This window comes from Scyliorhinus canicula, chromosome 10 (genome assembly GCF_902713615.1).
Source record: "Scyliorhinus canicula chromosome 10, sScyCan1.1, whole genome shotgun sequence".
NCBI classification, from domain to species: Eukaryota; Metazoa; Chordata; class Chondrichthyes; order Carcharhiniformes; family Scyliorhinidae; genus Scyliorhinus; species Scyliorhinus canicula.
Genome location: NC_052155.1, coordinates 117,260,175 through 117,274,708, shown reverse-complemented (window position 1 = coordinate 117,274,708; position 14,534 = coordinate 117,260,175). Strand labels below are relative to the sequence as shown.

At 43.8% G+C, this 14,534-nt stretch overlaps 1 protein-coding gene and 1 long non-coding RNA gene across 2 annotated transcripts in view; one reads left to right on the top strand and one right to left on the bottom strand.

Moving 5' to 3' along the window:
* Window positions 1-8,101, bottom strand: part of LOC119972945 — a 36,240-nt gene extending 28,139 nt beyond the window's left edge. Inside the window, exons 1-2 of the long non-coding RNA XR_005462186.1 lie at window positions 7,916-8,101; window positions 5,639-5,788 (exon numbers count right to left, since the gene is read on the bottom strand). This is a non-coding gene — a long non-coding RNA (uncharacterized LOC119972945). The remainder of the gene's footprint in view (window positions 1-5,638; window positions 5,789-7,915) is intronic.
* A 1,358-nt stretch (window positions 8,102-9,459) lies between these two features.
* The window catches only part of jph1b (junctophilin 1b), a 170,831-nt gene continuing 165,756 nt past the window's right edge, over window positions 9,460-14,534 (top strand). Inside the window, 1 exon segment of the mRNA XM_038809632.1 lies at window positions 9,460-9,986. Coding sequence (XP_038665560.1) covers window positions 9,608-9,986 — 379 coding nt within the window. The 5' untranslated portion in view covers window positions 9,460-9,607.

Below are 14,534 nucleotides of genomic sequence, written 5' to 3'. Positions count from 1 at the left end.
TGAAGAAAATGTGCTCTTCGGACAGCAGCCATCTTGCATGCGCGCATTCTAAACCTACACATGCGCACTTTGCTAAACGATACGAGACGGACGAAGACCGATCTGCGCATGCGCAAAGAGGTCTGGTGCGTGATGACGTATATGCAATGACGTGTGGAAGGTTTGGAAATGCCCATCCTCAAAAAAAATGTCCTGCTCGAGGAAAGATTGGCTCACAATGTGGCAAACACAACTACTTCGCTGTTCAGTGCAGATCCATTCACAAATGTAAATTTTTGAATTTAAATTCAAAACAGATGAATGTTAGAAGTATGGATACAAAGGAAGAAGGTTTTCAAAAATGTTTTCAATGGTCACTGAGAAGAGTTCCTGCACCACTTTGAGAGAGATTGAAACTTGAACTGGCAAGGTTACAAAGTCAAGGCATTATGCCGAGAATCACAAAACCGACTGACTGGGTCAGTTCCATGGTTTGTGTAAAGAAATCTTCTGGTGACCTGAGGATATGCATTGATCCTAGAATAGGAATATTGAGAGTGAGCACTATCCTATACCCAAGAGAGAAGAAATCACGAGCGAAATGGCTAACGCAAAAATATTTTCCAAATTGGATGCCTCCAGAGGATTTTGTCAAATGCAACTAGATGAATCCAGTAGAAAATTATGTACTTTCAACACGCCTTTTGATAGGTGCTGTTTTAACAGGATGCCATTTGGGATTATCTCAGCATCAGAGATTTTCATCATGTGATGGAATAGATGACTGAAGGTGTGTGTGTATATGTGGACGATATAATAATTTTGTCATCTACAAGGGAAGAACACAATTCAAGATTATTACAAGTATTTCAAAGAGTACATAAATGTGGTTTGAAACTGAATAGAACCAAATGTAGTTTTGGTATTTTGACTCTGAAGTTCCTTGGAGACCAGATTTCAGAACATGGTGTTCGACCTGACAATGACAAGATTGCTGCCATGCAACAAATGAAAGCCCCAGAGGAGAAAAAGGCCATTTTAAGATTTTTATTCCCAACCTCTCATCCAGAACTGCTGCTCTCAGAAATGTCATCAAGAAGTCTACACGTTTAAATGGACTGACAATCATCAAAAAGAATGGCTCGATTTAAAGTCTCAATTGATGACTGCACCTCTTCTTTCATTCTTTGGTCCAGACAGAGAGACAAAGGTTTTGATTGATGCGAGTCAGAGAGGAATAGGAGCAGTTCCGTTACAGAAAGATGACAATTCTTCATGGTTACCAGTTGCGCATGCTTCCATGACACTGACTGAACAACAGTATGCACAAATAGAGAAAGAATGCTTGGGTTTACTGACAGGTGTTTTAAAGTTTCCTACCTTTCCTGTTGAAACTGACCACAGACCACTTGTCCATTTCATACAAAAGGATCTGAATGATATGACACCAAGATTACAACGGATCTTGATGAAGCTTCGTAGATACGACTTCAACCTCACCTATACTCCAGGCAAGGACTTGATAATAGCTGATGCTTTATCACGTTCAATTAATACAGAAGAAGAACCTCATGGATTTATACAGCACATAGATGCTCAAGTGCAGCTTTGAGCTGAAACTCTTCCTGTTTCAGATGTGAAACTGATCCACATCTGTGAAGAAACCAAGAAGGATTCAATACTTCAAAGAGTCATAGACCATCTCAACGATGGTTGGCCAAAAGGGCACTGTTCCAAGTTCAGGATTATTCAAGCATATTTAACAGTTGTGGATGGATTGTTACTTCGACTTGATATGATAGTAATATCTTTGTCTCTCCGACCCATGATTCTTAACCAGATACATGGTCACCTTGGCATTGAAAAATGCAAGAGAAGAGCAGGACAAGCTGTGCATTGGCCAGGTATCATCTGAGACATTACTAATATGATACTTGGAAGCAAAACATGTCAGAAATTTCAATCTGTGCAATGCAAGGAGAAACTTCAACAGCATGCATTGGAGACACCTCCATGGTTGAAAGTAGGAATTGATTTGTTTCATTGCAATGGTCAGGATTATGTGTTAATCATCGACCGTTTTTTCGAATTATCCGGAAGTCATCAAGTTATCAAACCTCACATACAGATCTGTTATAAAACGACGAAGGAACTTTTGCCAGACATGGTATTGAAAACATTGTGATATCTGACAATGGGGCCATGCTTTGATAGTCATGAATGAGCTGAATTCTCTCGAGAATACAACTTTTCTCACATCACTTCAAATCCACACTACGCCCAATCAAATGGTAACGTGGAGAAACGAGTTCATATCATGAAACAACTTCATTACAAAGCTTTTGATTCTCATGCAGACATGAATCTAGCATTACTTACCTAGAGAGCAAGTACGCTTGCCACGGGTTTATCACCAGCACAATTGCTGATGAACAGGGAGTTAAGGACTACTCTACCGTCCATTTCACTACCTGGTCCAGATCATCTACCCATAATACAAAAAATGCAACATCAACAAGATAAACAACGAATATATTATGATCAACATGCAAATACGCTGGACATATTGCTTTCAGGTGACACAGTCAGGATCAAAATCTCCTGATGGAGGTTGGTGTGCTCCTGCAAAGGTTATTCGACAAGCAGCACCATGCTCCTATGTCATTTAATCAGCTGAAGAATTAATTGTTCGATGTAATTGATGAGCACTATTGAAACTCAAACAACACAATAACATCTTTCCAGATCTTCAACTCCATGAAAGTATTTTCAACAATATGAAGATAACTTTTAAAGTTTGTGAAGATTCACAGAGGACAGTAAAAACTTCTGAATCTCCTCTTTGTGGTTTAAGAAGGTCAACCAGGAAAAGAAGGAAGCTGGACAGACGTCAATTTGTGAATCGTTCCTGTTGAACTTTTTCGTTATTGATTTTCACTACATGTCAAAGTTATTACCATATCATGTATTGTAATATTATTATACATTTCTTCTTTATAAATAGAAAAGAAATGTTAAAAAACGGGGGATGTAATGATATGTATAACTGGCAAGCTAGTGCAAGGGTTAATTATTACATCTCTGTGTTATTCAAACACTAGAGGGGCACCACCATTTCTCTGTATATAAATCAGACCTCAGGGAATGCTGGGTAGTTAGCAAAGGAGAAAGCCTGAGAACAGCAAGAGGAGTAGATTAGATTAGAGAGAGTTAACACAAGGATATTATTAGTGACTACTAGATTATTGATTACTGCTAGACAGATTCAATATTACTTGGTTCAACCCTGGTTCAATGAAGAGTGCAGGAGAGCATGCTGGGAGAAACATCAGGCATACCAAAAAATGAGGTGTCAATCTGGTGAAGCTACAACATAGGACCAATTGTGCCCCAAACAGCATAAGCAGCAAATAATAGTCAGAGCAAAGCAATTTCAAAATGAACGCATCAGATCTAAACTCTGCAGTCCTGCCACATCCAGCCATGAATGGTGGTGGACAATTAAACAATTCACTGAAGGAGGAGGCTCCACAAATATCCTCATCTTCAATGATGGAGGGGCCCAGCACATATGTGCAAAAGTCAAGGTTGAGGCATTCACAACAATCTTCAGCCAGAAGTGCCGAGTGGATGATCCAACTCGCTTTCCTCCGGAGGTCCCCAGCATCACAGATGTGAGTCTGCAGCCAACGCGATTCACTCCACGGGATATCAGGAAATGGTTGAGTGCATTGGATACTGCAAAAGCTATGGACCCTGACAATATTCCGGCATTGGCGCTAACGATTTGTGCTCCAAAACTTGCCGCATCCCTCATCAAGCTGTTCCAGTACAGCAACAACAAAGACATCTATCCTACAATATGGAAAATTACATAGAAACATAGTGTCCTGTAAACAAGAAACAGGACAAATCCAACCCAGCCAATTACCGCCCCATCAGTCTACTCTCCATCAGCAGCAAATTGATGGAAGAAGTCATCAACAGTGCTATCAAGCGGCACTTACTCAGCAATAACCTTCTCATGGATGACTCATTTTGGTTCGGCCAGGGTCACTCAGCTCCTGACCTCATTACTGTCTTGGTTCAAACATGGATAAAAGAGCTGAATGCCAGAGGTGAGGTGAGAGTGACTGCCTTGACATCAAGGCAGCATTTGACTGGATATGGCATCAAGGAGCCCTTGCTAAAATGGAGTCAATGGGAATCAGGGGAAGAACTCTCCACTGGTTGGAGGCATACCTGGCACAAAGGAAAATAGTTGTGGTAGATGGAGGTCAATCCTCTAAGCTCCAGAACAATACTTCAAGAATTCTTCAGGATATGGTAATGTCCTAGGCCCAACCATCTTCAGCTGCTTCATCAGTTACCTCCCTTCCACCTTAAGGTCAGAAATTGGGATGATGCAGATGACTGCACAATGTTCAGCACTATTCGTGACTCCTCAGATAATGAAGCCGTCTATGTCCAAATATAGCAAGACCAGGGCAATATCCAGGCTCGGGCTGTCAAGTGGCAAATTACACTCACACCACACAAGTGCCAGGCAATGACCATCTCCTACAAAAGAGGATCTAACCATCATCACTTGACATTGAATGGCATTACCATCGCTGAATCCCACACAATCAAAATCCTGGGGTTACCATTGATCAGAAACTGAATTGGACTTGCGCATTAGTACTGTGGATAGCAGGGCAGGTAAAAGGCCAGTAATCCCAGGGCGAGTAACTCACCTCCTGACGTCCCCGTCCCCCCCAAAAGCCTGTCCACCATCTACAAGGCACAAGTCAGGAATGTAATGGAATACTCTCTATTTGCCTGTAAGAATGTAGCTCCAACAATACTCAAGAACCTCAACACCATCCAGGACAAATCAGCCCGCTTGATTTCTCCCCATTACGCAAACATTCAAACCCTCCACCACTGACAAACAGTGGTAGCTGTGTGTGCTGTCTACAAGATGCACTGCAGGAACTCACCAAAGTTCCGTAGATAGCATCTTCCAAACCCATGATCGCTACCATCTGGAACAGGGGTATTGAAGCTCAGGGTCGCGACCTGCGGGTGGATCATGGACAGTTTTCGGGAGGGTCGCGTCACTAGGTCGCGGTGTTCCTGTTTGCGGGAGGAACGTCTAACGGCAACGACCGACTTCTAAATATGCCGGCCATGACAGACCGCGCTGAACAATGTCAGTGTGGCCCGGGTACATGGCTGCCTGCGACATGGCTGCCATGGCCTGTGCATCAGCCATCAACTGCACATCGTGTACAGGCCTTGGACATCCTAATCTATGGCTGTGACCCTCACGCCCAAGGCCTCCACCACAGATGCCACCCATGCGGTGTTGGTCTGGGTGGCACGCATTGCTGGCAGCGCCTCCAGGCCGTTGGACTCCTCCAACTGCACCTGAAGGTGCTGGATGGTTGCTGACACCCCCTCATGTAGTCCCTGGCTCTGCACCTGCATCACCAACATTGATGTTACTGCCCTTTCCAGAGTGCTAACCTGTCTGAAGGCCAGCTAGTTCCTGGGGTCGAGCTGCCCTCCGACCATCCGCTCCCTCAGAGTTTCTTACCTCCACTTTATGTACTGCTGCATTTCTGCCTAGCGCATCAGATAATGCCCTAGGAGCCTCTTCACTCAAGTTCCCTACCTGAGGTGAGTGTCTTTGGGGAGGTGGAGCGAGCCAGTGAAAGCAGTGATGAGAAGTCTGTGCCGTCCTGGGACATGTGCTATAGGGTGTTGCGAGGTTGCGGCAGGGTGCAAGGGACCCCGGATGGCCCCACCTCATCAGGAGGTGATCCTGCAAGACACAAGACAAGATGCATGGTGAGATCGCAGGTGGGTGTGCTGTGGTGGGTAGAGAGGATGACTCACGTGGCACAGGACCATCGCAGCACATTGTGGTTCACATGGTTGCCCCATATTGATGTCCCCCTCTGTGACTGCCCACTCTCCCACCCAACTGTCCTGGTCCAATGCCTTCTGCTCTGCGAGGGTGAGGGGCCGCAGGTCTGGCAGGCCCCCTCCGATGTTCTCCCAATCCCGGTGGTTGTGGGCCGCCTTCTTTTCGGGGGACAGATAATGCACAGTGTGAGACACTCGGGCACAGGCAGCGCAGGGGGTCTGCAGCTGATGGCCTGTGTGTGCAGGGCACCCAGCTATGGCAGGTGGTATGGGTGTTGGTATGTGGTGCAGGGTGGGGTGCAAGCGGACTGCCGGCAGTGGGGTTTGGTTGCACCCTCGGAGGGGGGAATGGGTGTGGGAAGTGTGATACAGAGGTGGCGCTAGGGGCACAGAGCTGGTGATGCACCCTGGCTGGCCTCAGGGGGTTGCCTCTCCCCACCCAGCATTGCCTCCCATTCTGTCTGGTGGGGGCTGCATGGGAGGGGGTGGGTGATATGTGTGGGACTGGGCTGGTGCAGGGGCACGGAGCTGGTGGCTCATTCTGGCTGGCCTGGGGGTTGCCCATATCCACCCAGCTTTGCCCGCCATTCTGCCTGGTGGGGGCCGCATGGAGTGGGTGGGATGATGGGTGTGGGGTTTGTAGGATGGGTGGTGCCAGGGGCATGGACTGGTGACTCACCTGGGCCACCCAGGGGAGGTTGTGCAGCTTCTTTCTGCACTGCTGTCCGGTCATCGTAGTGGGGCCCATTTCACCCATGGCCTCTGCTACCTCCCAAGCCCAGTTGACATCAGCTGGTGGCAGCCTCCTTCCCACACCAGAGGACAGGGTATCACGCCTCTCCTCCACGGCACCCAGCAATATCTAAAGCTCTGCATCCCTGGCATCCAGCAATATCTCAAGTTCTGCAGCCACAAACCTCCTGGCCACCCTTTCGCTGGGGTGGCATCTTCTTGGCTGGAATGATAGTGTGTGGGGAGCTTATATGCAGCTGCAGCTTGTCAGACTCTTGAGCGCCATTCCCGACCGCATCGAATCACACGGCGGTGTGCATTGGAGTTGCACTAGTTCCAGGTGGCGCGGGTGCTGGTGCATTAGCATGTCCTGAATAGCTCTGGCAGTCGCATCCCCCTCAGAACACCCACCAGCTCCCTGCCCCGGCATCACCCCTGTCCCACACCCATCGCCCCCCATTCAGTCCCGACGTCAGCACTTTGACTTTCAAATGGAGAAATCCCGCCCATAGTGTGCAAGATTCCTATCCTCTGGCAGCAAATTACACCTCATGGGTCACGTGGAGAAGCCTTTGGGATTTATTTGTTGATGTAACGCTGCACCAGACCATTTCCCCACATATAAATATGGTACAACATTCCAACACTGTTTATGGACAGAAAAATATGGTGACTTAAACTGTTAAACATAAAACGGTTGAATGTGAAGAACATTGTTGTACCTGGTAGGGTGCCGATTATTTGATTTGCATTATTATATACAGCATACACAAGGACCTGCTTATAGTCTGGTAATCAAGTGCAAGTTATTTCTTCGAAAACTAACAATGATTGAATCAAAGTAGTTAACTTTTTAATGATGCTCTTCACATATAAATAGGGCGCTGAAATTAGACTTGTTAGCAAACAAAACTATTTTAAAAATTGCAGCATATATGATTTTGGAGCAGGAAATATCTTGCGTTTATCTGTGGTTGTTGGAACTCACTTTAACTATAATAATGTAGTTTGTAATGCCATGTTTTTCTTTGTATTTGGCGTGCAGTCATTTCGATATCCTCCATTAGGTGTTTAATTACAGTGGAGCATACGATAAAATACCAATGAGGGTCAAATTGACATCTAAAGTAATATGTGACAAGCGTCCTTTTTTTGTTTGGCTACATATTTGATTGTCATAATTATACGATATGGTAGACCCCCGCCAAGCCCTGTAGTTATATTTGACACATAAATACTTTTCTTTCCAAAGATCTTCAAAGTGCAGGTTAACGAGTCTTTGTGGACTCACCTGAGCTACCCGAGCCCCTCCTTGACCTTACTGACTGTTCCTCTTCCCATGCCTCTACAAAGTTGTGTCCGAGTGCCACGTTCGTCTCCTTTCCAGGCACCCCTACGTGAATCCACGCACTCTCACGAACATGACCCTTCCAATCCTCACTGCTGCACAACTAGGACCATATTTATTCTTCCTTCTATTCTGGGAACCTCGTGACGCACTTTTTCTCCAATTACGTATTCCAGTTATAGTGTTTAGCAGCCTTTGAAAAAAAAATCTGGTGTTAGGCTCACCCACCGTCAAAACCATAGCAGCTACTGTGTCTTTCTTTTTAAAACAAAATCACAATTGGTGTCTCTCCCTACCAGTAGCATTTGTTCCTCAAAGCTTGGATCGGGAATATATCCCACTTACTATATCAAAAGCAGGTATCCAACTTATAAAAGTTCAATCAGAAACTTATTACTAATTATTTTAAATATTGGAAGTATTGACCCTTTCTAAGAAAAGTGCAGTACCCGGGTGAAGTGGACAGGAGACTGATGCAATTAGTTGATGAAAATTATGTTTCTAAACGAAATCACAACTTTAGTTGCATCCTATTGAATTGTGACTGGATGCCCCATGCCATCCAAGTCTTGAGCATTATTTTATTTTTTTACGTTGCTACAACTATAATGTTGCTACTGCCCCTTCAGGATTTTAAAAACATTTTACTTGAGAAGGATCATTTTGTACCCATTCTCGCGTGGCCTTCTCAATCCCTTCTACTTTTGCTGTTCCCAATATTTATTTTCAAATTTTCACTTCGCTTCGCTCCATTTGATTTTTCCCTTCGTTTGATCTCATTCCTTCCTCGTCTTTGCTTTACACCTTCGCTGTTCAGTCTCGATTTTGAAGTCTTTAAGTATTTACTCGTTCTTCTCGCCGCTCATTCACTCGTTCAATTTGTGTTGCTCTTCGCCTAATTTCTAGTTTTTCTGGTGTTGCCTCCTTCGTTCCTTTCTTCATTTTTCTCTCGTTCCCTCATCTGACCAGTTTTCATCTTGATTCTGTCGATTCTTGCACTGTGCCTGCAGGAACACGGTATTGCCAGCCTCTCTGTGCTGTGTCAACCTCCCAACCAGTCTCTCCAGCATGGTACCCATGATCCAGCCGTGCCTACTTGCTTGCCAGCCTCTCTGGCACTGTGCCCCTCTCCCAGCCAAACTCTCCCACTGCCTGATTACCTGCCAGCCACTCTGGGCACAGCCTATTGGCACTGCCAGTGTCTGAAGTCATTGTTTGCCTCTCCTTATCAGTGTATTAGCCTCCTCTGCAAGTAATTTTAGTCAGTAATCCAATTCCCTACCAATCTTCCCAATCCCTGTGCCCACCTCCTTCCTCCCCATCCCCTCGAGTCCCTCTGTCCCCGCCAATCCCTCTGATCTCTGTGCCCTGCCCACCTCCCTCCCAATGCCGCTGGTCCCTGCGGCCGCCTGTCTGCCGAGTCTCTCCAGTGGCTGGTGAGCCCGCCTCCCCGACCAATCTCTCCAGTTAAAGTCAGCGGACCCGCCTCCCTGGCGGTCTCTCCAGTCAGTCGCTGCCCGCACTTTCTTTTCGCTCCCAAGCTGGTTCACCCCCCGTGCCCCTGCCGCTCGGTCTGTGCTGCTCCGCTGAGCCCGCTTTCAGTCGGTGTGCGATCCGGCCCGCACCGTTTCATGTATGACTGGAGGAAGGTTTGACTTCGACGATGGCGGGAGTTACTGCGGCGGCTGGGAAGACGGCAAAGCCCACGGCCACGGCATCTGCACGGGGCCGAAGGGCCAGGGCGAGTACAGCGGCTCCTGGGCTCACGGATTCGAGGTGGTGGGAGTCTACACCTGGCCCAGTGGCAACACCTACCAGGGCTACTGGACCCAGGGCAAGCGCCACGGGCTGGGGGTAGAGACCAAGGGCCGCTGGTGTTACCGGGGGGAGTGGACGCATGGCTTCAAGGGCAGGTACGGACTCCGCCAGAGTCTCAGCAGTCCGGCCAGGTACGAAGGCACATGGAACAACGGGCTGCAGGACGGGTACGGCGTGGAAACCTATGGAGATGGAGGTGAGTACTGGCGACAGGGGCGATTCGGGCGAACCTCCTGCTCCCCCCACCCCCTCCCCCTAAACTGCAGGAGCAATGGCCATTGACACGGGGCAACTGCACCTGGGAAGAGACAGCCATAACAATAATTCAGCAACCTGACTCCATTCAGATTGTTCAAAGACTGGATTCGATCTTAAGCAAGCTTAAAATCTCAGAAATATTGTAGCTCATGGCACATTTAGGTTCTCCCCTCAGACTTGTTCCCGCGCTCCGGACACCACCTCAGAAACTTGCGCTCAGAGAGTTCCACCTCATCGGCTTGTGGGCAGCAAAGAAAACAAGGGATGTTTGCCAGATTTGTCCAGCAGGATTGAAGTGGAGAAAATACAAGCAACACATTCTGTAGTGGAGAGCAGAGGCGAGTGCTGTTATCTCTAGTGTTAGGAAGTAACCACGCGCAATTGGCGATTTATAGTGAATTGTTTGGAAAGTCCACACTCGCCTCACTTGCTGATGTTTATTATCCGTTCCAGATGTCTAGCTTGAGGATTAGGGAAGAAGGTTTATTTAATGTTCCACTTTTATCAACACGCGAACAGGTAAAGAGTTCATTAAGGTTTAAATTCGACGTTTTCCATTCACCATGTTTATTCCGCAGTAAGGGAGCATAAACTGCGTATGCATTAGAATGCTTCCTTTTTAATAAAAAAGACTGCTGTGCATGCAGCCAACCTCATGAAATCTGTCAGTTGTTCAAAATGTACAAGCTATTCCCCGGGTGCAAGACGTCCAGATATTACATCGTTCCACAGAATAATAGTAGAATTTCTTTTTTTTTGGAGAAAATATCAGTAAATTGTGGAACAACTGAAAAAGGGTAGTCAAATGGTATCCTAAGATGTCTAGATCCACCTAAACCATCCACAGCAACAGCTGAAGAGGTGAACCCACAGGGTGGGAGTATTTTCCTGGTCCAAGGACTCCAAAAGAAGTACTGAAAATGTATGGCACCAGAATGAAAGTTCTGTGCATTTTATAACTAGCACAATTGCATAAAGATCATTTCAGCAGAAAAGGGGATTAACACTAGGGACTTCAAAATGGGACTATGTAGTGAAATGGTCCAATGTATCTTTGTAATATCGCCACAAATACTCATGCTATTCTAAACATTAGCAGCACCTTTACGGGCACGTTTAAAGGAAAATAAGACATTGGAACAAAATTATTCCTTCCTTTGCTCTATTGTCAAGCTACTAAAAAACTGTCTAAATTTACCCTGGGTATTTGCCTTTTCCTTTTTAATTCAACAATGTAGAATTTCATCTAAACTGTCTCTTCATAGTTTGGCCCCACCTTCCCTTAGTAGTTCCTTCCAGTTTCGCTTCCCTGAAGGCACACTTGTGCTGCTCTTTGCCCATGCTCCCTCAGCTTTACTACTGGTACTTTTGCATGTCATTATGTGTGACAAGTGTTACATACATAACAAGTTGTTGCTACAACTTTTGAAAAGGCATATATTGATTTACCCATACTAGCGATGTGGCAGTATTGGCTTTGCTTTCAGACAACAAAATAGTTCTTATTTGGGTATTTCATACCTATGTAATATTATGTAATGTTACAAACACTGTTTTTGCTGGAATGTTTCCAGAAGAGAGAGTGCTTGGAATATTGAATTCCCATGTGGAACTCCAATAGAATATTGCAGGAAAAGAAGCCAGATTGTGCATGTTTGCTTTCAGGCAGAATCTTCAGGGGTCACCATGGCAAGATTGGTCACAGGATTTCAATTGTTTTGAATAATTTCCTGGTAATTACTTGAGATGTTACATCTTCGTACCTCTTCCATAAAGGCGATTTTTAAACATATGCGTTGTTAAAAGTAACAGATGTGGTAACAGAGAAAATTCTTCCTGTGATTAAAGTGTAACATATGCTCCTGCTTCATATGCTACTCGTTGTTCTAAAGATACTCAATGAGTAGAATATTCATATGTGAAAATGTTTTGCTGCTTTTTAAAAAAAAGCAAAAGTTGGGACCACAATTTCATTTCCATGATAAAGTCAACAGACGTGACCAGAACAACAAGTAAACTTTCAGTCCATCTATAGTTAGGATCACGGTGTCTCAGATGGCACAGCAATTAAATGCACTGCCTGGTGAATTATTGAACTGTACAGAATAGGATTGCTGACCTTCGTTCAGTGAGCTAATCTCAGCTAAATTGTTAGCATGGACACTACAATATACTTCAGCATTCATGAGACCGAGAGGAAGAGAGAAGGTTCCCATTCCTAATCATAATCTTGAAATCTTTGATGGTGCATTCATGTCAATGTCAGGTATGGTCAGCTTCATGCTGGTCAGTATGGTCTTGGTTTAAATATAAATAGGGGTAAACCAATTTGCATAATTTTCAAGCAGGCTGATGATGTCCATGGAATTGTACTACAGCATGAAAATCTATCTGTAAGAGAGGAGAGGAAGCCTGGGAAACAAAATAAAATTAGGATGGTGCTATGTCTTTTAACTATATGAAATAAATTTGTATTAATATGAGTAATAAATGCCCTGATTTATTTTTTCCTGATAAGGAATATTAATGTTCAGATCCAGTGTAGCCACCAAAATGAAATCTTATAAACACCGAATTCATCAAATTTATTTTTTTGCAGAATGAGCACTGTCATGATGTTCTTTCAGGCACTGAAATATTTAACAAGAAATGTGAATCTAGTATTAATTTGCAAAAATAAATTTGTGAACTTGGTTCAATATCCATGTCCAAACGTATCGTTTTGTCAGCCATCTGCTAATGGAAAGGACTAGAGTTTATTGAGGGAGTTGAGAGTGATCAGATCATCAACTAAAAATAGTTTTCCAACTTACAAACCCATGTCATCATTGACCAAAATATCCAACATGGGAGCAGAATACTGAGTGCGACATTCAAACACACTCACAAACATAAGACATAATCTGTATCGCATAAGAACAAAAATAAATAAAGTTTATCTGGATAAGGATTGAAATTAAAAGACTGGGAAATACTGCACCTAATCTGAGCAATATTGATTATTTTTTAAGGCCTTCGTGAGAACACTCAGAATATAAAATTGTCTGTACTTCTCAGAAATAATATTGATTGTATCCAGGATGCCACTAATGAGGCAAGCATGTTGACCTGTGAGTTATTACATTATCCATTAGCAATCCATGAATTAAAATTTACTTCATAATACTTATGATATTTAAGATCTGTACACTAAAATCAAGTCTATCATAATTAACTTTACTGTTTGTTCATCCTTAATATATAACATTTTAAAAAAATGCTGTTATTCAGGTCATAAGTACAACATATTGAATAAATCAATTATGCAGCTAGTCAAATACCTATCTAATGATTGAGTATCTCTGGAAATATTGCATGGAGTTCTCTCTACAATAAGATTTAATTTAGAAAAGTTAATCAAGGGATACTGTTAATTAAATGCAGTACTTTTATTGTTAATCTGAAGAGGTTCACTGCTTAATGTGGTATAGAGTCCAATTTGGATATGGAAGAACAATTTCCGTTTATAATGTGCTTGTTATTTTCTTGAAGTAGATGCAATATGAGAGCGGTGCGGTGGAACAGTGGTTAGCACTGCTGCATCACGGCGTTGAGGACCTGGCTCACTGCCTGTGTGGAGTTTGCACATTCTCCCTGTGTCTGTGTGGGTCTCACCCCCACAACCCAAGGATGTTCAGGGTAGGTGAATTGGCCATGTTAAATTGCCCCTTAATTGGACACACAAAGAATTGGGTGCTCTAAATTTATATATAAAAAAGAAGTAGATGCAGTATTGCTTTCTGTGATTCTATACAAAATTCAGACTGCTGAAAAGCAAGTCCACTCTATGTTACGTCAGAGTCCATCCTCATGTTATCAGTTTTACATTATCCAGAATTTGAATTGATTTGCAGTATTTGAAAATGTTGTGACTGATTGCTCCTGCATTATTTTTCTTGTTAATGTAATATATTCTCCAAAAATTGGGATCAATGGGTTTAAATCATTAAAGTTTAGCTTATGAAGCTTGGAGCTGACAGAAAGGCTTTACATTATTTGATGATGTAACACAGATTTTTAACTCGAGTGCTAAGTTTCTTCTCAAGGTTTCCTCCCACACTCGAGATCAGCAATTAATTTTGGCACATGAAAATAAATTGAGAAGGCCCAAACCAATGTCATCGTGGTCTACCATGAAATTCTCTCTCTGCATTGTTTTGTAATTCAATCCTTCAAGCAAATGAATATTTTTGTTTTTTGGTTTCAATATTTGTTTCAAGAGATACTGCCCACTGCTAGAAATTCACTTGTCAATGTTGCCATGGAAACAGGTTTTCTTTGGTTGAGATTGTAAGGTCTAGGTATTTTATTTAGCTGGCTGGTTGTGTTTTGTTTTCTAGCTTTAGGAAGCATTTTTTTGGGGGGGGGAGAATTTCAGTTTGAAAAAAATGGATTGTATTATATTAGTAAACACATAGCAAAAATATTAGATATGAGTAAGGGTTAC